The sequence below is a fragment of the Desmodus rotundus genome, chromosome 8 (assembly GCF_022682495.2).
Source record: "Desmodus rotundus isolate HL8 chromosome 8, HLdesRot8A.1, whole genome shotgun sequence".
In the NCBI taxonomy this organism is placed as follows: Eukaryota; Metazoa; Chordata; class Mammalia; order Chiroptera; family Phyllostomidae; genus Desmodus; species Desmodus rotundus.
Genome location: NC_071394.1, coordinates 33805482 through 33827268, shown reverse-complemented (window position 1 = coordinate 33827268; position 21787 = coordinate 33805482). Strand labels below are relative to the sequence as shown.

Here is a 21787-nt window from a genome sequence, read left to right as displayed (position 1 = left end):
CCAGACCTCATCTCTTAAGAAATCAATGAAAGAGTGTGGCATTGGAATTACATGGAGCTGAGATGAATCTCAGCTGTACCATTCACTGTGATTTAGGTACATTCCTTAATCTTTCTCAGATGGTTTCTTCTCCACACAGTTAACACAGGAGGGCTGAGCATACTGCTTACATAGTAGGCATTAATCAACATGCATTCCCTTCCCTTTTTCTTCTTCTTTTGCCCCAGAGGATTTTTTTTGAGGGCAGATAAGTCTTCCAAAGAATCACTTGGGTGCTGCAACCAGCATGGAGTGGGGGTACCTGAGTGGGGGCAATAGGAGATTAGAAAAGAGACAACACAGACAGTTTAAGGAAAAGCAGGGACCAGGTGGGACATTTCCTCTGATGGAGAGACAATGAGCCCTGAACATGGTCTCTGTGTTTATTTTGTAGGGGTGGTTAGAAAAAGCTCAAGGACGTTTTGCAAACTTAGGGAGACACTGCGGGCACAGATTGTTCCGTTCCCAGGCTATCTAACTGATACATACGTCTCCTGCAATAGTTACAGTTGCATTCCGCTGAAGCTTGCGGTTATCTATCTCCTCCCGTTCAACCCCCGCGGGTTCCGGCTGTATGACGCCAGCCTTCACCGTCCCCCACAACTGGGGATAAATAACTGATGATAGTTCATTTGGTGCAAGTGGTTTTCAAATAAGTACTATTGAAAAAGAACCTGTGAAAAAGTTAACTGTGGTCCTGTATTTTGCATTAGAGGGTCGATGGGGCCTTTATACATATTTTTCCTAGCATAGGCGATGCATAGTTAAGTGTGCTGTGAAGGGATCAACTTAAAAATATAATTAATATTATGAATCAATGGCAAATTTAAGGATTGACTCAAGAATTGCAGCTCACAGTAAGCTAGTGTTCTCATACAGCACTACGTGTTCGAGGAAGGGAAGGAATACGGTCTCTAATGCCAGCCAAAGAAATATTGGGAAAGGCTCACATGAAAGGATGCTCCAGATGTGCTTCTGTCATGATACAGACCATTCTCGTCGAGTCAGTTCCTGCGGTGAACCTGGGTGCAGATGCCAGCGAGGTGCATGGAGTTGCTCCTGTGCTGTTTCTTGTGATTTTGCTTTTCTGTTAAATAATGTGGAAAACAAAGGGCTTGTAAGGGCAAGGCTGCTTGGTTTTCTCATGGGTATTTTACTTATTCTGTGTCAACTTCAGAGTCATTATCACGATTGAATTCATTGCAAGTTGTTACAGAAATTGCAAGAAAGTTGACGACTTCACTGTCGGGTTTCTTTCCACAGAATTCCTTCACCTCAGGCTCCCCCAATGAGTGTCCTCTCTGCAGTGATCACCGAGGCGTTCGGGGTGGCACTTGTAGGCTATGCGGCCTCACTGGCTCTTGCTCAAGGATCTGCCAAAAAATTCAAATATTCAGTTGATGACAACCAGGTGGAGTATGCCCGGGCCCCTCTCCACAGCTATTGTATCCTTGTGCCGTGTGCTCCCAGACCCTGAACATGTGGAGTGTATGAAAAATACAAGTTTCCTAAGTGTATAACAAGAACAGATAGGACAAAACAAAAGAAAAAAAAATCTCTAAATCATTCATACAAAGCTGGAAATCTGTCCTTTGTGGGTTGGTTTATAATTTTATTTCATTTTTAGAAAGAGGGACATCTTGATTTTCTTTTAAATTTGCTTTTAGGAGAGAATCTAAATATATTATCATGGAGTACTTTAAAAATTATGGATTTTAAAGTATAGATAATACTAGTATTATTATTCTTAGTAAAATGCTAAAAGATGTGAGCGTGTATTTTTAGAATGCGGAAGGATGAAGATAATGTTGATCAAGTTTTTGTATTTGTGGATCTACTTCTCCTGCTGTCTTGTTTTATGGCCGGTGGCCCCACATTCCTACAGGGTCTGCAGAGACAGCTGTGGAGTACTGGTTACAAATGCCAAATCACCTGTGTCTCCGCCTCGCTCTGACATTACACACCCTTAATTATTTCTGGGTCCCAGTTTTGTCATCTGTATACAAGCAGATATATTCATTCAACAGATGTGAGTTGAATCCTACTGATGTGCCAGGCACCGGTGTAGGAACGAGGGATACCCCAGCGCACAGCACTGACCACAGGTTTTCTCACCTCAGACCCTCCCAGTGCCACACCCTCGTACTCAGATTAAAAATCTCTTCACCAGGGTTTGCAAGGCTGTTCATGACCTGCCACCATCCCTCTTTTTATCTGATCTCCTATCCCTTTCTACTCTGTTCTAGCCACACGTTCTCCTTGCTTTTCCTTCAACCCACTAGTCACAATTCTGGCTCAGGACATTTGCACTCGCTCTTCCCTTTTCCAGAAGCTGTTCTCCCAGGTATCTACACGCTGCCCTTATTTAAGTGTTCCCTTCTCAGGGAAGCCTTCGTTGGGAAGCTAAAATCCTAAACTCCAGATTTTCCACCCCCTCCTCTGCTTTACTTGACACATTCATCTTGTTTACTGTCGGCATTTCCTCCCTAGAATGTCAGTTCTGTAAGGGCAGGGGTATTTTTCTGGGCTGTTCACTGGCAACAGGAAAAGAAGAAGAACATTAGGAGATTTTTACAAAAATCTGGGTGAAATGTGATGACTTGTACCAGGACGTAGCAATGGAGGAGAAGGGAGGTGGAGAGATTCTGCATTGGATGTAGATGCCATCTGGGAAAAGGGAAAGGAGTCAAAAATAGTGTTGTGGGCCACTTGATGGTGGAGATGCCTGTTGAGAAAGGCAGTGTTAGGCTATTTTGTCATTTTTAAACATCACAGAGTTCTATTACACAAACCTAGATGGTATAACCTACTACACACCTCCACCATATGGTGGAGCCTAATGCTCCTACGCTACAAACCCTAGCACGTTATTGTACAAAACAACATGAGATTAAATCATGCACGAGAAAAAATGATATAATCAAGAGACGCAGTAAGCACAAGGTGTATGAGGCTGCTGCCAGTCTAACAGGGCATGCTGTTTTCCAGCAAAACCTGTTTTTTTAAAGTGAAAAAAGTATAGTTTAAAATAACAACAAAAGGTGTAATATAGTAAATACATAAACCAGGAACACAGTCATGTATTATTACCAGGTATTAGGTACCATACACAATTATATGTGTGTACTTTATACAGCTGGCAGTGCCTTAGGTTTCTTTATACCAGCATCACCGCAAACATGTGAGTAGTATGTTGCTCTATGACATTGTAATGGCTCCAGATGTCACTAGGTGATAGGAATTTTTCATCTCTATTACAGTCTTATGGGATTACTATTTATATGTGGTTTGTCATTGACCGAAACATCTTTATGAAGCATATGACCATAGCTTTTGACCCAAGGTTTTGGCCCAAGCATTTGCTACTTGAGCTGGAGAAGAACTTGGGGGACCAGGTTGGGGGTACAAGAGCAATAGCCCGATTAAGTTTGGGATACCTGTTAGCCATCCAAGTGGAGATGACTGAGTAGTAGGCTGGCTGTATGAGTCTGAAGTTTAGAAGTGTGGTCCAGGCTAGAGATACAAATTTGGGAATTAGTAATGTGTATTCAGGTAGCTAAGATATAGATAGAGAGTGGTCAAATATTTGTGATTGGCCGGAAGAGAAGGAACCACAAAGGAAAATGAGAAGTGGTGGCCGGGGAGGTAGGAGGAAACCAGGAAGGTGTGAGGTCCTAGAAGGACCTACCATGAGCTTTTAAGGAGGAGAAAGTAAGCAATTGTGTTAAATGCTGCTTTTAGGCCAAGTAAGGTAGAAATTACCCATTGGATGTAGCATTGTGAAGGACATGAAGTGGTGGGAACAAAAGCCTTGTTAAAAGATAGGAAAGAAATTGGCCACAGAGACAATAACTATCTTGTTCTTTCCTATAAGGTGGTTATGGGGATTAGAGTAAGGTGCTTAGAACGGTTTCTCATCTAATCACTCAGTAAGTGTTTTCTATATTTTTCCTTACAACAGTTAAGTCACAGCCAGCAGAGAGAACAGAAATAGAGTATAAACAAATTTCATTGTTTGACAGGTTGCACCTGTGGTCTATAAAAGTTGATTGGTATTAAGAAATGATATGTTCTCATGTTATCAATCTTATAGGAACTTCTGGCTCATGGCCTCAGCAATGTGATTTCTTCATTTTTCTTCTGCATCCCAAGTGCTGCCGCCATGGGAAGGACCGCTGGCCTCTACAGCACAGGAGCAAAGACACAGGTAACTTTTCTGTCTAGCAGGGAGAACGGAGCACCCGGCCATTCCTCTCCCTGGAGGCAGTGGTAAGAGTGATCTTCTACCTAAAGTCCAGAAAATATTTTACTTCTTTGATTTTTTTCTAACTAGTTTCAAGGGCTTCTGTCTCCCTTCTCTCTCTTGTACCAAGCTTTACTGCTGGCAGCCTTGGAACCAGAGCTCTCTCTAGTGGAGCCTCTGACTTTGTTGTTTTGCTCAGCTAATCAATTTGAAATTTTTCCACTTTTGTTCACCTCCTTTAAATAAAATGAGATCAATTATATGCAAAATTAGTCACTGACGTTGGAATTTCTGTATGAATAGATGTATAAGTAAATAAACAGGTAAAAAGATGTTTGTGCATATTTGAGGTTAAAGAAACAATTATTATATATTCTTAGGAACTCAAGTCAGCTTGACATTTGAGTGTCTCCCATATGCCGAGTGTTAGGCTGGGTGCTGGAAAGAGGACAGTGATGACAGTGAAGATTATATGTGATGACGATCACGGTGGGAGCGTTGGTGGGAGCATACGCATATTTTGACTTATGGGCCAGGCACTGCGTGTCACACTTCCTATGCAAATAAACTCTTTTAACCCTGTAGACAACTCTGAAGAAAGTATAATTATTATTCTCAGTTTGCAAATAATGAAGTTGAAGAAAAGAAGGTTCCAGTAAATTGCCCAGGTCACAGAGTTAGTGACTGGCAGAGCTGGGATTTTAACCCAGCTAGATTTACTACAAATCTCACACTGTTAACCACTGTTCTATACAGAATTCACATATATGTTAAAATAGAAATTAAAGTTATCTGCTAACCTTTATTAAAACAATTCACATTTATTTAAAATTGGAATCGCATAAGAATTTATGAAATATTTTATGTGATACTTCAAACAATTTTAGGAGTCTGCCTTATAATTATTTTTGGGGGGAGGGTTAAAAGAATAAATTTGGAAATGATATTGTTCTTGACCTTGGAGAGCAAGTGGCTTGGAGAAAATGATGAATAGATATTAAAATATAGCCTAAAACTAATAAAATTATTGATGAATACTAATTAATGGAGCACAGGGGAAGCAGCAAAAAATCTGAATGTATAAGAATTTGAAAAATAACTGTCGCAACTCATCAGCTAAGATGTGAAATTCTTATTCACACTGATTTTACAGGGTAATTTGACTGATCTTTTGTGCAGTTAGTGATTTCAAGCAGAGGTTCAGCATGTGTATTGGCATAAACATTTTTTTGAAAACTATCTTCTCAGATGTTTATTATCTAAATTTGAATGTTGAATATGTGATGCATTTATTTACTCAATTTTAATGAATTTATTGGGGTAACATAGATTAATTAAATTATGGGTTTTAGGTGTACACTTCTGTAATACGTCATCTTCATAGTGTGTCGTGAGCATGCAATATCTGTCTGAAATAGCCCTGGGATCTGTGGTGAGTGTACGTACAGCTTCATAAGAAACTGTGGAAGTGTTTTTTCAGGAATGTCTGAGAACATTAGTTGTTCTGAATCCTTGCCAGCCCTTAATATTGATTAATTACTTGCTTATTTCTATGTTTATATTTAATGTTAGCCATTCCAATAGAACCTGATTCCCTTTGATTTCTCCATAATGATATTCTAGTCATCCTGTGATCCAGTGAAAGCCCTCTTTTCTCCTGTTAGGCTGATGGTTTTGCCACATGTTTCTGTTAAGTCATGAACATTTGTTTATGTGAAATCAGGTTCTCCATTAAGTGCAGCATAGCCAAGAGTCAGGTTATTTGGATTTTCTTTTGTTAGCAGGTTGAGCCGGTTAGAAGATGATACTATTCACTTTTCAGGATTAATAATTAGTCTGCTTCACTGCAGAGATTTCTCCCATAATCCTATATAACTGCTTCATGCTAGACACCTTTCCAACAACTCCAGAGAGGAAATATTTCAGTGAAAATTTATCATCAACACAGAAAAACCTTAAGCAGCATATACAATTATTACCCACATCACTCCCTGGGAATTGAGGAGGGGAGTCAAGCTGAACAACAATGGGCTAAAGGACTTTTAATTGAAATGTCACTTTCACTATTAAACAACAACAAAAAAGCCATTGCTGTGGTACGTCATAAAAGTTGAGAGTGTCCTGTTTTTTAAATTTTTTGCATGAAATTGTTTTTCTGTCATCACTTACTTAATTGTATCACACCAACTTGTCAGGTGTCGCATTTGATTTCTTTTCAGCTGCAAAGTCCAGATAATGATGGTTTATGTAATTTAATAATGATATGCCAACATATTGTTTTTTTCTACTCAAGATGACCTATGAATTATATCCCCCCCATAACTTTGGAATAATAAGGATGTTCAAAGTTTGCTTTTTTATCTGTCTTGTATTTTACAGGTGGCGTGTCTAATATCTTGCATTTTTGTCCTGATAGTCATTTATGCCCTAGGACCTTTGCTTTACTGGCTGCCAATGGTATAGTAGTGCTTTTTCATGATCTACTACTTAAGTTTACTTTCGATGAGAATAACTGTATATTAAAATTTCTTACAAGAGTAACTTCAATAATCATTAATGATACATATGTCATTGATGCAACATAATGGTTGAATGGAGGAGAGGCAGAAAAAGGCCACGTTTGGTGGGGGAGGAATAGGAGTTTTCTAATTCTTAGGCTCTTGTATAAAAATGGCATAGGGGAATTAGATTTATTCTGTGTTCATTTGGAGGGTGGAACTAGACAACATCTTTTACAAGAAATAGACTTTGGAAGAATTTTATTTTTTTTAGATTGGATATTCATTGCCTTTATTTTTTTTCAATTTTTTTCTCTGCTTTTTTTCCCACATTTTTTATTGTTGTTCAAGAACAGTTGTCTCCATTTCCCTCCACGACTCCCCACCCCACCCCAGCCATCCCCACTTCCCACCCTTGATCCTACCTGCTCTTTGATTTTGTCCTTTATAACATGTTCCTGAAAATCCTTCCCCCTTTCCCCTTCATTATACCCTCCCACCTCCCCTCTAGTTACTGTCAGTTTATTCTTAATTTCAATGTCTCTGGTTATATTTTGCTTGCTTGTTTGTTTTCTTGATTAGGTTCCACTTGGGGAAAAAAGTAGGGAACACAATGCATCTTGCCACCTTTGACACATTCTTATGAAAAGTGACTCAGAACGCTGGTACCAGTGATTTACCTTGTATTTCATAAGCCCAAGGCACCAAAGTTACATAAGTCAGATTCTGGTTTTCACAGAACCAGAGAGAGTCTCAGTCTTTTCTTGTTCTAATTCTTCATTCATATGATAAGATTATATCATTCCTACTGGAGGATTTTTCAACAATCAAATTCACATTTCAAGAAAGTTTTATCTTTTAGGCAAAACCAAATAATTGATTAAGTCTGTTATAAAGAAATACATGATATAAATATAAATATTTATTTTGTAACAGATTTCAAACAAATGGTGGTGAATAATTATAGAGTTAAGAGGACAATCAGCATTATAACATCCACACTTATCATTCATTACTTCTCTTTTTCCTTCTTTCTAATTTTTTAGAGTGACATAAATTTACTTTGTGATTTTCTAGAATTGATATTATATTCCTGAAGTGCAATAATAGAGTAGTTCTAAACAAAAGAAATATTGCATTATTCTTCTAAATGGTGATGATTTTTTCTCATAAGTACTTTAAAAACAAACAAAGAAGTAAAAACACCTTGGTTCTTTTAAATTGTGATTAAAATATTATCTTGCTTTTTCATCAACCTGTTTCTTATTTGCAGTGCGTTCTTGCGAGTATTATTGTTGTAGGACTGAAGGGAATGCTCATACAGTTCCGAGATTTAAAAAAATATTGGAATGTGGATAAAATCGATTGGGTAAGTAGAAATTTTACCCAAATTTTTCTTCTTTGGCTTAACCACATGTAACAAAATAAATTTAGCACTTTCATTTGCAGAAAGTAGTTTTAGTCATTTAACACTTGTATACTTTATAAACTACCATTAATTTTTTCAAAATCTTAATAAATGCATTAAAATGTAAAATGTCTTTATAAGAAACAAACATGGAATTTTGTCAAATTTTGATTGATGTATTGTTTGAGAATATTTAAAGAAACACTAACTAACTTGAGTGGGTTCCTAATTTCTGCTAGGAATTAATTTTGGCAGTAAAGCTCACCAAGGAAGTGCACGCTAATAGAAGTATTACCATTTGTAACGTGTGAAAAATCAGCATTAATTGCTAAGACATGTATGCCACAGTATTCTAAGGTGAAAATCTTAAGAGTGGCCATATTCATTCTAAATACAAAAAGTCTCATGAGTTGTATTCTAAATGGGTTACATTGAGAGGATCATTGTTAATAGGATATTGCCAGGAACAGATTAAGTTATACTAAACAATGGTAAAGTGTGGCTTCTACTAACAGAAATGTCTGACATACTTATTCCAGAGAAATATGCCTATGCAAGAGCATCCAGAATTCTTTTCCTCTGCAACATGGGTGGAGTATTTCATGAGTACCCTTGTTTAGCTCTATTATGGCATTCACCTATTGAAATGCAATTATCTATGTATTCCGCTCCTTCAGATTCTTTGAGAGAGTTTGGGGATTCTCTATGCTGGTGTCTACTTTCATAAATCTCCTCCTAGGGCTCAACATTACTGAGCTCCTACCAAAGTATAATGTTGAGGGCCATTGGTAATGCAAAGAGTTACTGTGTAGGAAGCAGATGCAGAAACATGAACTTACACAAGGCATACTAAACATGTCCTAGAAGCAAAAACACACAGGCTTAGTGCGGGGGAGAAATAGAGGCTGGGGCATTTGATTCGGACTAGGTTAAGATGATAGACAGTCACAGCAGAGCTGAAATGTGAACTGAGACTTGAATGAACAGTATTTTGTAGGCAAACAATTAGGCCCAAATTAGCTGGGTTAATGGAGGATTGTGACTTTTTAAAGGTGATCTACATGAAGTGGCATAAGGAAATAGAGAAATTAGAAGATGCAAACTTAATTTTCAAGCTATTTGACAGTCCTATTATAAAGGTATTTCTAAGGAACACATTAATCGTGTAAGAGGGAGCATATTACCATATTTGAAGGAGACGGATGTCAGAAGAGGTTTCTTTTAAGAATTATGGGTGGAATATATAGTGTGAGGGTGGGAGTAGAAACAGATGGAGGTGGAAAATTTAAGAATGGGTTGGACTGGGGAAGGCTGCTCGTGTCCTACAAAGAAGACTGGACTTCACCTTAAAGACATCAGTGAGGCATCACTGAAAAGGGAAATAGGGATAAGATTTATGTATTAGAAAGGCAACTTGAGGAAGGTGGGTCAAACCATTGAGGTAGGCAGCAATTGGAGCATTGGAGTGATTCAGGCAAACACACGAGGATGGCTTGGACCCAAACTGAGACTATGAGGTTCCAGAGGAGGAAAGAGATTGGAAAAATATTTAAAATATTACATTAGTTAGTTCTCACCACCAATTCGTCATACAAAGTGCAGTGTTCTAGAATGACTTCAAGTTTCCAGAGAGTAGCATCACTGGAGAAAGATGGTGTTGTTTCTTGAGTTATAGAACATAGAATATTGTTTAATGCATTTAGTGGTTACCTTTAGTCTTTTAGTTTTTAAATGTGGGTTGTCAGTCCTGATTTACTTATTTCCATTCATCTCTTTGTTTTCTGCATGTCATCGCTCAGTAGCTTTCCAAGAAACTCATGTGGTTTTCATTCCCTGAGCTATTGCACGGTGAAAACATCTACCAGTTTTTTTTTTTACTAGAAGAAAGGTTTTTGCTGAGTCTAAAATGCTTTCCCTCAGGACTTTTCAGACTTAAAACTATCTTCAGACCTTAAAAGATAAGGCAGATAAATCACATATCGATATGATTTTTTTGTATTTTGTGTTTGTTTTTCCAAAGGGGTACTCAATGAAGTTCTTTCTTGCCCAGGAAGTTTGGTCATATTATCAGAAAATTTCTTTTAGTTGAGTACCCATTCTTAAATTTCTATCAGAGTGACATATCCTATTGATCTCAGAATCAAGATTATATACACATTTTTTCTAATATATCTTCCAATATTTTTTTCAAATCTAAGGTGCTCTTTCCTCTTAAGAAATTATATATTTTTCAATTTTATTTTGCCTTTCATCATATATGTACATTTTTTCATGAATATTTTGGGTGTGTGTGGGGGCAGTTTCTTTGGACTAGTCATTGTATCTCTGATTATGTATTTCTGATTGTGACTATTTCATTTTTTTTTTGGCTTCAAATATGACTTTTATCTCTGTGATGGTTTTATTTCTGTTTAATTTCTTTCCAAAATTCTTCCAGTCTCCTTTTTATCTCCTGTCTATATTTTTAATTATAGTTTTCTTTCTTTGACTCTTCACATCTATTTTTGAGGGTTTTCCCCCTCAAAATTATATTGCCTATTATGTCTAAACCTGTCTCTGTTTTATTGTTTTTTCTTTATTTTCCTCATTTTTATGAATAAGTCCTTTGCTGATTCCTTTATGATTATAATGTATTTTTAGTGGACTTAGCTAATTGCTGAAAGGTAATGTGGGGAGGACTAGACAGGAAGTGAGGTGGAGCAGCCCTCAGCTCTGATTTAGGTGTTGATCTGAAGTTGGTCCCTAGTTACAACAAAGCCTCACAATCACAGGCTCTGCGGTGATCTGACGTTTGCTGTCTCCTCTCAGTTCTTCACCTTGCTTCACTTTACAAAGGTAATTTTGGCAGCAGTCTGGCAAATGGTTTACAATGCTGATAATAACAGAAGATAGTTAAGTAGGAGGCTCTCAGAATCCACTAGGAAAGCAAAGTGTAAACTAGAGTGTTATCAGTGCATTGAGGAGAGGCTATGGTTAGATATTTTTTAAATTAATAATTGATAGAACTTGGGGAATGATTAGACAAATAGATGAAAAGGGGGAAATAGTAACCTATGATTCCTAGATCTGATTGCAGTGTCTTGAAGAATATTTGTGTTATAACTGAACGAGCTAACATCGGAGAAAGGGCAGAGTTGGCGCTCGAGATAATGAGTTTGCACTTGGACATACTAAGTTTGAAGGTATTTGGTAGACAGTTTGAAAAAAATGGTTTAACAGCTTAGAATTGGTAGTCTCCTATATAGAGGTCAATAGTTGAAAATTTGAAGTAGGCAGTGCAGTTTGGGCAAAAAGTAAGGTTGAAAAGATGACATGAATATATAGCAGAGGCACAGATACATTGTGATTAAACGTGACATTGAGTTTAGCTTGGCGAGAGCCTCCAATAGGTAGAGTGGACAGATATCTTCTAGCTGATAAGGAAGTCAACAGTGAGAAACTATATGTTACTGGCATGTGATTTGGATGTAGCATTTGTAGTGAAAATATTTCACAGACTTTATTGTGGATATAGGACATTATTCACTAGTAAGAATGTATCTAGATTACTCAATAAATAGAATAAACCTAAAGTATGGAAGTAAAATTACCAAAGATTTGTGTGTTTGTGCGAAAATTGAAAGTTAAATGTTTAAAAATCAGGTAAGCAGTTATCACATGAAAAATCAGAATATTTATATCTTTAAATTTTTTACAGCTTAATAATGATTCTACTTCAGTTATAGATAAAAAACTCTTTTGAGGTAATGAGAAAATAAGGACCCAAAACAGAGGCCTGACCCCAGGCACAGAACTGAATTTGAGTAACTGAACAGCGGGGACAGAAGCCAGACCTTCAGAAATTCAATAATATGAAGCAGGCCAACGGATGGCTCAGGGAGAGGTGGAGTGACTGAGCAGTTGCTGTATCGTGCTTTGCACTGATGCATTTTCTCTAGGGAGCAAGGGTTTATGTGTTCCCAGTTTGAGGTCAGCTTTGGGGCTAGTTTGTGTTTAGGTCCTGGGAGTACAAAATAGGAAAAGCATCAAGTAAGAACACGTAATTAAAAAAATAAGTGCCCAGGAGCTAACCAATCCCTTATGACTATGACAACCAGCATTTGGGTCTCTAATAGGAATTGTTATGGAATAGTGCTGGCACTTGTTCTAACCAAATTACTGGCCTATGTTATTAATTTCCATTTGATATTTTTTCAAAGCTATAAATGTAGCCCTGGGAAATAACTAAGCATTATAAGCCTGGCTAACAACAGATGATGTTGTGGGAGAGTAAATATGCTTTAAAAATGGAACCAGATGGTATCAAAATTGTTGGTGCTCTGGAGCATCCTGGCCTCCAGGCTCTGTGGTTTCTAGAATGGCAGCGTCCAAGGTCCTCAGGTTCCTGTGCTCTGTTAAGTTTTGCAGGTTGGCCAGGAGAAATTGGATTTATAAGGCTTTTGCCACACCCACGAGATTAACTCAGCATTAGGGGATGAGTGAGAAACAACAGTTGTGGCAAGTTGAAGAAATGATCAAAACCTTGCGACCTTACTTTGAATACAAAGAGATAGCGTAATACATTAGGGGAAGAAAACCTGTAAAAACGTACTGTGCACACACAAAAGATTCAAATGACTGTCTGTTTACCTGAACAGAGGGAAAACATCTCAGCATGTAACCTGCTAGGTGACCAGCTGAGGATGATGTGATAATAAGTGCTAATTTAGCGTTGTATTTCAGGTGAGGGATCTTAACCTGAGAACACTTAAAATACATATTTTCTTTTACTCCAGGATGTTTGTTTCTTTTATCTCAAAAGGAATTTTACAGATAAAAATCTCTCTGCTTCTCAGGGCTTAGCCCTTTGAAATAGGCAATCATTAAGAAAACTTCCAAGCTCAATGTGGATAAATAACACAAAGGAAAGGTATTTTAAGTAAAAAACAGAATGCCCATTAGAAACATTTGTTTCAAATTTGTGGGGGGGGGGGTGGGGGGGGACCCAACCCCCTCCCTGAAAAAAAAATCTTTTCATTTGCATATGCAATTGAACTATGTTGTGGGAGACATTTTAAAGTGATAGATAATACAACTATTGGGATAGAAGGATATCAACCCAGAATTGTATGCATAGGTAAAGTGAAGCAGCTAATTTTGGGGAAAAGAGAGATTTTAGAGATTTTGTTGATTTGCTATTTGATAAATCCTGGATTTTGTGTGTAGAAAGTATAACTTTGTGGATTCCACAGATTGTTTTGCTTTTAAAAAATATTTACCAGGAGTAAACATAGAAATGCCAACTATAGAACAATATCTTTTTGCAAGTTTTAATTTTAGATTTGGACAAAACTGCAATAATTTTAGAATTCAAACTAAAAGAGAAATAGAATTTTATTGCAATCTTTTGAAATATTCTCAAGAACTAAGTTGGCCCGGATGTTTTAGCTTTCACCATTTCAAAAAAAAGTGGCCCCTTGCAGATAAAGTAATGATGATCTTTGGAGTGGTTGATCTAAAAGTGGCTTTGGTCACATTGTTAGATTTCAGTCTTGTGGAGCAATAAACTACGTTAGTTCTTTTTATAGAAAACAGATTATTGTTGGGAATGACCAAAAATCTGCACACAATTACTTACAAGATTATAACATTCAATGAGAAAACAATGGGAAATTATGGCATGCTTTTAAATCCTACACATCAACCAGCTATTTACACATCTTAAATAAAGTGTTTGTTGGAGTTTGAACTAAGTATTGGCAGTGTCTAGTAATAAAAGAACGTGACTTTTTCTTACCTCTGCTTCTGAGAGTCTGCTGGGGCCAGGATTTGCCTGGGCTTCTGCTTTATCACATCTTAAATAATATTTTTTTACTGAGGGATTTGGTCACAGGAATGTTGTAGAATAGAGTTGTGAGGAATTTAGCACTTATGAGAAAGAAGAGAACATACCAAAAGACCCATATCTTTTTTCTCTGTTTCTCTTTCAGGGCATATGGGTCAGTACCTATGTATTTACAGTATGTTTTGCCGCCAACGTGGGACTGCTGTTTGGTGTTGTCTGTACCGTAGCTATTGTGATTGGTCGCTTGTCAAGGTAAGATCTTATTTAAATATTCTGTTTACTATGACATAGCAGCGAAGTAGATGGTGTTACCAGTTCCTTTTATTTCTGTGGATTCTATGGTACTCTCTTGTTTTATTTGGTATCAGAGAATTGGAGAAAATAAAGGTTTTATATACATATGATATGTAATAATATTCTTTTTAAAAAGATTTTATTTATTTTATTTCGGAGAGAGGGAAGGAGGGAGAAAGAGAGGGAGAGAAACATCAGCGTGTGGTTGCCTCTTGTAGGCCCCCAACTGGGGACCTGGTTCACAACCTAGGCATGTACCCTGACCGGGAATTGAACTGGTGACCCTTTGGTTCACGAGCTGGCACTCCATCCACTGAGCCACAGGGCTAATAATCCACAGGGCTAATAATAATAATGTTGTTCTTAATTAAGAGAAATATTTTGTTGGCACTATAAAATAGAATATATAAAATCTATTAAAGTGGAAAAAGTAACTCCTTTGCCATACACTGTACTGCAGAAGTATTTTTAATTAAGTAAAGAGAGGCAGTATACAATGAGACACAAACCGTGTAACAATTTAATCACTTAGAAAATTGAAATCAACAGATTTATTTTTTCGGAAGCCATATCTATATACTTTTGTCCAATTTACTGAAGAAAACATTCTCTCTTTTTAACTTCTTACTGAACATCGGTGAGCAGTTCTATCTCTGTTTCCAATCTGATAATGGTTTTACTCACTTTCTTTTTCTTCCCTTGAAATTCTTTGTGCAATAATATATTCTATTTTTATAATTTTCTTTTTTGATTACATCTTATATTTAATAATATTGTATTAGTTTCAGGTGTCCAGAAGAGTGGTTAGACAATTATATACTTTATGAAGCGCTCTCTCCCAATATTTTCAGCACCCACCTGACACCATACATAGTTATAATAATATTATTAACTATATTCCCTATGCTGTACTTTATATTTCCATGATTTTTAACTTATATTTTATTGGTTATGCTATTACAGTTGTCCCAATTTTTCCCCCTTTTCCCTTCTGCACCTAGCTCCCCACACTCCCGCAGGCAATCCCCACACCTTTGTTCATGTCCATTGGTCCTGTGTATAAGTTCTTTGGCTACTTCAATTCCTACGCTGTACTGTACATCCCCATTGCTATTCTGTCAGAACCAATTTGTACTTCTCACCCATCTCCTCACTTCTTCACCCATCCCCGAAACCATCCTGCCATCTCACAATCATCAGAACTCTCCATATCCATGGTTCTGTCATCTCTGATCTTGTTTGCTTAGTTTGTTTTTTTATATTCAATTGTTATGTATTTATGGTTATGCATTCATAGTTTTGATCTTCTTTTTCTTAAATAAGTCCCTTTAACACTTTATCTAATAATGGCTTGGTGATGAAGAACTCCTTTAACATTTTTTTTTGGGGGGGTCTGAAAAGCTCCTTATCTGCCCTTTGATTCTAAATGATAGCTTTGCTGGGTGGAACAGTCTTGACTGTAGGTTTCTGCTTTTCATGACTTTTAATATTCCTTGCCAGTCTCTTCTAGCCTGCAAAGCTTCTTTTGAGAAACCAGCTGACAGTCTAATGGGAACTCCCCTGTAGGTAAATATCTGCTTTTCTCTTGCTGCTTTTAAGATTCTCTCTTTATCTTTAACCTTTGGCATTTTAATTATGATGTCTCTGGGAGTGGGCTTCTTTGCATCCATCTTGTTTCTGACTCTCTGTGCTTCCTGGACTTGCATGACTATTTCCTTCACCAAATTAAGGAAGTTTTCTTTTATTATTTTTTCAAATAGATTTCCAGTTTCTTGCTCTTTCTCTTCTCCCCCTGGCACCCCTATGATGTGAATGTTGGAACGGTTGACGTTGTCCCAGAGGCTCCTTATACTATCCTCATTTTTTTTCTTCTTTTTGTTCTGATTGGTTGCTGTTTGCTTCTTTATGTTCCATATAATTGATTTGATTCTCAGATTCATCCACTCTATTGTTGTTTCACTGTAAATGGTTCTTTATTTCAACTAGTGTATCCTTCATTTCTGACTGGATCTTATTTATGCTGAGGTCCTCACTAGGTTCCTTGAGCATCCTTTTAACCAGTGATTTGAACTCTGCATCTGATAGATTGCTTATCTCATTTTGTTTAGTTCTTTTTCTGGACTTTGATCTGTTCTTTCATTTGGGCCATGTTTCTTTGTCTCCTTCTTTTGGCAGCCTCCCTGTGTTTGTCTCTATGTATAAGGCAGAGCTGCTATGACTTTGTGTCTTAGTAGCATGGCCTAATGTAGTAGATGTCCTGTACGGTCCAGTGGCACAGCTTCCCCTGTCACTCAAGCTGCATACTTGGGGTGCACCCTCAGTACTAACCCCTCTTATAGTTGAGCCTTGATTGCTGTTGGCATGTCAATGGGAGAGATTTTCTGAGGTCAGTCAGCTGCAAGGACTGACTATGACCACTGACAACCAACCTCTTTCCTCTATGGAGGATCAGCTGTGCAGGGTCAGGATAGGGGTGGTGGTCTCTGAGAGGGTCTGTAGCTGTTCACTGGGTGCACAGGTTCTGGTGTTTCCCAGGTGGTGAAGGCCAAGGTCAGCCCCCGCCTGTGTTCTGCCTGCAGCCACCCTGCATGAGCTACAAAACAATATGCAGATGGCTGCTACTTGTATTGTGCTTGGAGATTCCCAGGAGAAGCCAAGCTGTGAACCTAGGTTCATCTTGGAACCCTGAAATAATATATTCTTTTTTTAATTGTCTTTATTTACTTTTAGAGAGAGGGGAAGGGGGGGAGAAAGAGAAGGAGAGAAACATCAATGTGTGGGAGAAACACTGATCAATTGGTTACCCCTTACACATCCCCAACCAGGGAACTGGCCTGCAACCCAGGCATGTACCCTGACTGGGAACAAAACCAGTGACCTTTAGGTTTACAGTACAATGTCCAACCCACTGAACAACACCAGTCAGGGCTGAAATAGTATATTCTTGAAAATTTTTAGGTTTTATCTCTATCAATTTTATCTTAATAGACTGAATCTATGTAGAGTTATCATTGTTTGGTCCTATCTTGCTATTGATTCCCTCTTTACTTTCTTCCTCTTAAAATAAGATTTTCCTCAAATTCTATATACTATTTAGCCTTCTTTCTTACAATTTTTGTCAATTCCCCTTTTGTAGCTTTGATACATGGTTGCTGGGAGCCCAGATTAGGTAAATTGCATTTACCTAGATGCCTCTGTTGTTACCTTTTATTCCTGAGGATTCCAGAGAAATACAGACTTATCATTGTTTTATTAACAAATGTGATATGGGATCTAAACCATTTTAGATATGTTCCTATTATTAATACGTCATTATTACTTCTTCCTGGTTAATGCAGCAATTACAAAATGATACTTTATTTTCCATTTGTCTTAATTCTAGAGCAAAGACTCTGAGTATAAAAAACATGAAAGAAATGGAATTTAAAGTGAAGACAGAAATGGATGGCGTAAGTTTAGTTCCCTTCTCCTTGGTGCCATTATTAACAACTTTTGTGATTTTCATAGTTTTGAGATATTAGAAACAGATAAATTATGACATTTTAAACAGTATCAATGTATTTTAATTAGTTTGAACTTTAAGTTTTATATTTGTGATACACTCACACACACACACACATATACACAGGGGCCAGCAGAAATAAGGCCTGCTTAAGTGTGGTTGGTAGAGTAATAATTCAGGTGTAATAATTTATAGTTTTAACTTGAACATATCTCCTAAAGTGTCATATGGTGTGCTTGAGTGTGATATTGTTATGGCACAGAATTGCATGCTTATGATTTTGTAATAGAAGATTTTGTAATAAAAAGGGGCGTTTGTGCCAGACCCTGTGTGTCTGTGTGTATGTATGTACACACATGTGCGCACACACACGGCAGTTGACACACAAATCAGTAGAAAACCTACAACAAACTTTGTATTAGCATTCAGATAAGACAATAGCATAGTTCATAGAACTACAGTCCACATTAGAATCATAGTCCAGATTAATGCAGGCATTTAGAAACCTATTTTTCATTACTAAGTTTCATAAAAGAGCCAAACTAAACCAAAGGCCATTCCAAATTATATGACGAAGAAATGAAGGAAGATAGGGAAGAGAAAAAGGAGTGAGGGGAAGTCAGATCATTTTTTTAACACACACAATGAGACTGTATTATAAGCAGATTCAGTTCTACTGGTTACGGAACGCCACTGGAATCAGGTTCTTGCATCCTGCACACCTTTCCTTTTTAAGAAAACAACTTATTTGTCTTGCCCTGTTCACTACTAGCAGGCCAATTGTGTTTGTGTTCTAGTTTTTTATTCAGAGGGATGGATGGCAAAAACAAGTTTAAAATAAAAAATATATACATTGCCTTATTTTTTTGCCGATTGGCCTTACTTGAGCCCATTTTGTAAATGTTTGGCCAGCCTTTTTTTTTCTTTATTTTTTATGTTTACCTGTTCTAGTACCTCATGATTGCCCTCAGAACAGAGACAACTGGCCTTCCAGGAGCAGGACCAATGTCAGGGTACTTCTGAGTGGACCCAGAGTGGACAAGTAGCACCAGGAGTCCTTCTAGGTCACCAGCAGCTTGTTTTTAAGAAGCAAGAGGAGATTCGCTTCGCAGAGAGCTGCTCAAGCTCAGAGCCTTAGAGAGTGTCCCGGTGTCAAGTTTCCCACCAGTGCTGCCTTTCTTTTCTTTCCTGTCTCTTTGTTTTCTTTCTTTACACTTCACGTGGGAATCTAGTGCTTTTACAAAGTCCCAGACTGACCCTGGGGAACCTAAAGTCCTCTATGTATCTCCCCCACACATACAGTAGTATAGCAATACATTAGCCTGGCATTCTTACCTGTGAAACAGAATTGGAGTTTGAATATTTTTCAGCTTAGAGATCACTGGTTAATAAATACTATCAAGTCTTTACCTTCTCAGGCTAAACACATGGGGAAGTGAATGAAGGATTTGTAGGAAGATGAACATTTTTTCATGTCTTTAAATTTCAATTGGTTACAATCCAGTCACATACCTGAATAACAACTATGTCACATAAAATCTTAATTTGATTAGAATATGACACCTTAATAACTATTTAATGTTTGTATCAGAGGAACTAACCTAAGAGAGTGTGATTTGAATATGAACAGTTGGGTGGAACTTTAAGCTAACAAAGTTAGCTTGGTGGCGATGTGTCATTCCTCTCTTCCATTCATGCATTCTCACACAGCTTTTTCATGTGAAACAGTCATTCTCAATTTGAGGCAGCTCTTCCCACTCGATGAATTCAACTCTATTAAGCATTTATTTTCTGGTACAATTTGAATCTTTATTCTTTAATGAATACCTATATATATCTTTTAATTATAGTTTATTTATTTATTTATTTATTTATTTATTTATAGCATAAATGATAGGTGGAAAATAGACAGGGGGAGGGTAAGAATACTGTAGGAAATGTAGAAGCCAAAGAACTTATAAGTATGACCCATGGACATGAACTATAGGTGGGGAATGTGGGAGGGAGAGGGTGGGCAGGATGGAGTTCAGTGAAGGGGGGGAAATGGGACAACTGTAATAGCATAATCAATAAATATATCAAAAAAGAAATTATAGTTTATTGATTATGCTATTAGAGTTGTCCCAATGTTTTCCCCTTTGCCCCACTCCATCCAGCAACCCCCACTCCCTCAGGCAATCCCCACACATTGTTCATGTCCGCCAGACATGCATACAAGTTCTTTGACTAGTCCATTTCCTGTACTGTACTTTATATGCCCATGGCTATTGTAAAAAAATGTTATCTTAACTGAAAACAATCTACTGGCACAATCATGTGGTGTGATTAGTGGGTGGATCTCAGATGGGGAATTTTGTGATAACTAAATAGGACAGGCCTGAGAATAGGTTTATTTTTGGTTTGTAAGAGATTTACTCTTGATTAGAAGTTGGTTTGATAACAAGCCTTTTTGTGTTCTTAAATTACTTGTAGCAAATCTCTTTACTTTCTCTAGAGTGTAATCAATTGGATAGCTATAGGAACTCTTTGTGAAAATCTAGTTTAAATATTTACCTAATTTTAAATGTGAGAAAACTGATAAGAGTTAAGTCAATTGTCCAGATTCACATATTTAATGTTTCTTTTCTCTTTCTTTCTCTGTTTGGATGCTTCACTTTTCTCTGTGTCTCTTCTACATAAATAGTAAAGCCTGAAAGAGTAATGCTTTATATAGTTGGTACGGAGTTATCGTTTCATAGAACATACTACCCTCTCAGTTTCTAGGTCTGACTCCTGTCCCAAAGGTCATGGAGAAGACAGATTCAGGTGCATACCATCAATTGCTGCCGGGGAGACCTGGGCAAATGGCCAAAGCAGATACCTTTCATACTGAAACGTTTCCTTCTCTTTTTCTGGGTGCCTCACTGACATGCTGGCAATGCAGCGCCTGGGCCTGCCCAAAGTGAGATTAAACTCCTGATGCAGCCTCTAGGTTTCTTTCTCTCATTAGGGCTTTCTCTCAGCCACTCGTGAGGTAACGCACCAGCCAAAGGAAAGCTGTGTCACTACGAGGCTAATGACTACCAGTATGAACTTTTAGGACATGTTTTTGCTTTTTAAAATATTCATGATTAAGTAAATACATTTTTAAATTTTATATTGAGTAGGAGAGACACTTTGGGAAGAATAAACCTTCTTTGTACTGTGGATATTCTAGGCCATTGCCACCCCAAATCCCAGTAAGTAAGGATAAGAGCCATTTTCTGAAAAGCTTCAGATTTATTTCATGGTTATCAATGTTTCTTAGTGAAGAGAATGTACATATTTTCCTAAGCAACATGATAGTATATTAAGTTCTCCAAATATATTTTTATATTAAAAATGTTAGCTAAGAGATTGCTTCCATGACTGAGTGACGTTTGGACTTGTAAGATTGAGATTTATTGGATGGAGTTATCCTGTATTATTTTATTCAGGTCTCTGAATCCAATATTCTTCTCTTCCAAAAGGAAACCCTGCAACAGGTGAAAATTATCTCAATAAACCAACCACTTGTTTTTCTGAATGCAAAGAAGTTTCATACTGATCTGATGAATATAATCCAAAAAGAAAATGCCAGCAACCAGCCCCTTGACGATACCAGCAAGGTAGGGCCAACTGTTTCATGATTACGTGTTGTGATACAGGTAAGCCTATATCATGATACTAAAAAACGTATCCATTAATTAAAGTCCATGCTTCATTCAGATTTCCGTAGTTTTACCTAATGTCCTTTTTCAGTTCCAGGATTCCACCTAGAATATCACATCACACTGAGTTGTCTTCTCTTCTCAGGTTCCTCTTTGCTGTGACAGTTGCTCAGACTCTCCTTTTTGATGACTTTGACAGTTTTGAGTAGGTCTGGCTAGGTAGTTGTAAAATTTCCCTCTATTGGATTTATCTGGTGTTCTTCTCACTGTAAGGCTGGGGATATAACTTGTAGAAGGAAAATTATGGATGT

At 37.4% G+C, this 21787-nt stretch overlaps 1 protein-coding gene across 5 annotated transcripts in view; it reads left to right on the top strand.

Annotated features, from left to right (window-relative positions):
- Window positions 1-21787, top strand: part of SLC26A7 (solute carrier family 26 member 7) — an 87410-nt gene that overhangs the window by 44652 nt on the left and 20971 nt on the right. For all 5 annotated transcript variants that reach the window (XM_071222231.1, XM_045181745.3, XM_053930348.2 and 2 more), the window contains exons 8-14: window positions 1303-1450; window positions 4133-4246; window positions 6662-6739; window positions 8054-8149; window positions 14158-14264; window positions 17689-17755; window positions 21297-21434. In XM_071222231.1, coding sequence (XP_071078332.1) covers window positions 1303-1450; window positions 4133-4246; window positions 6662-6739; window positions 8054-8149; window positions 14158-14264; window positions 17689-17755; window positions 21297-21434 — 748 coding nt within the window. The remainder of the gene's footprint in view (window positions 1-1302; window positions 1451-4132; window positions 4247-6661; window positions 6740-8053; window positions 8150-14157; window positions 14265-17688; window positions 17756-21296; window positions 21435-21787) is intronic.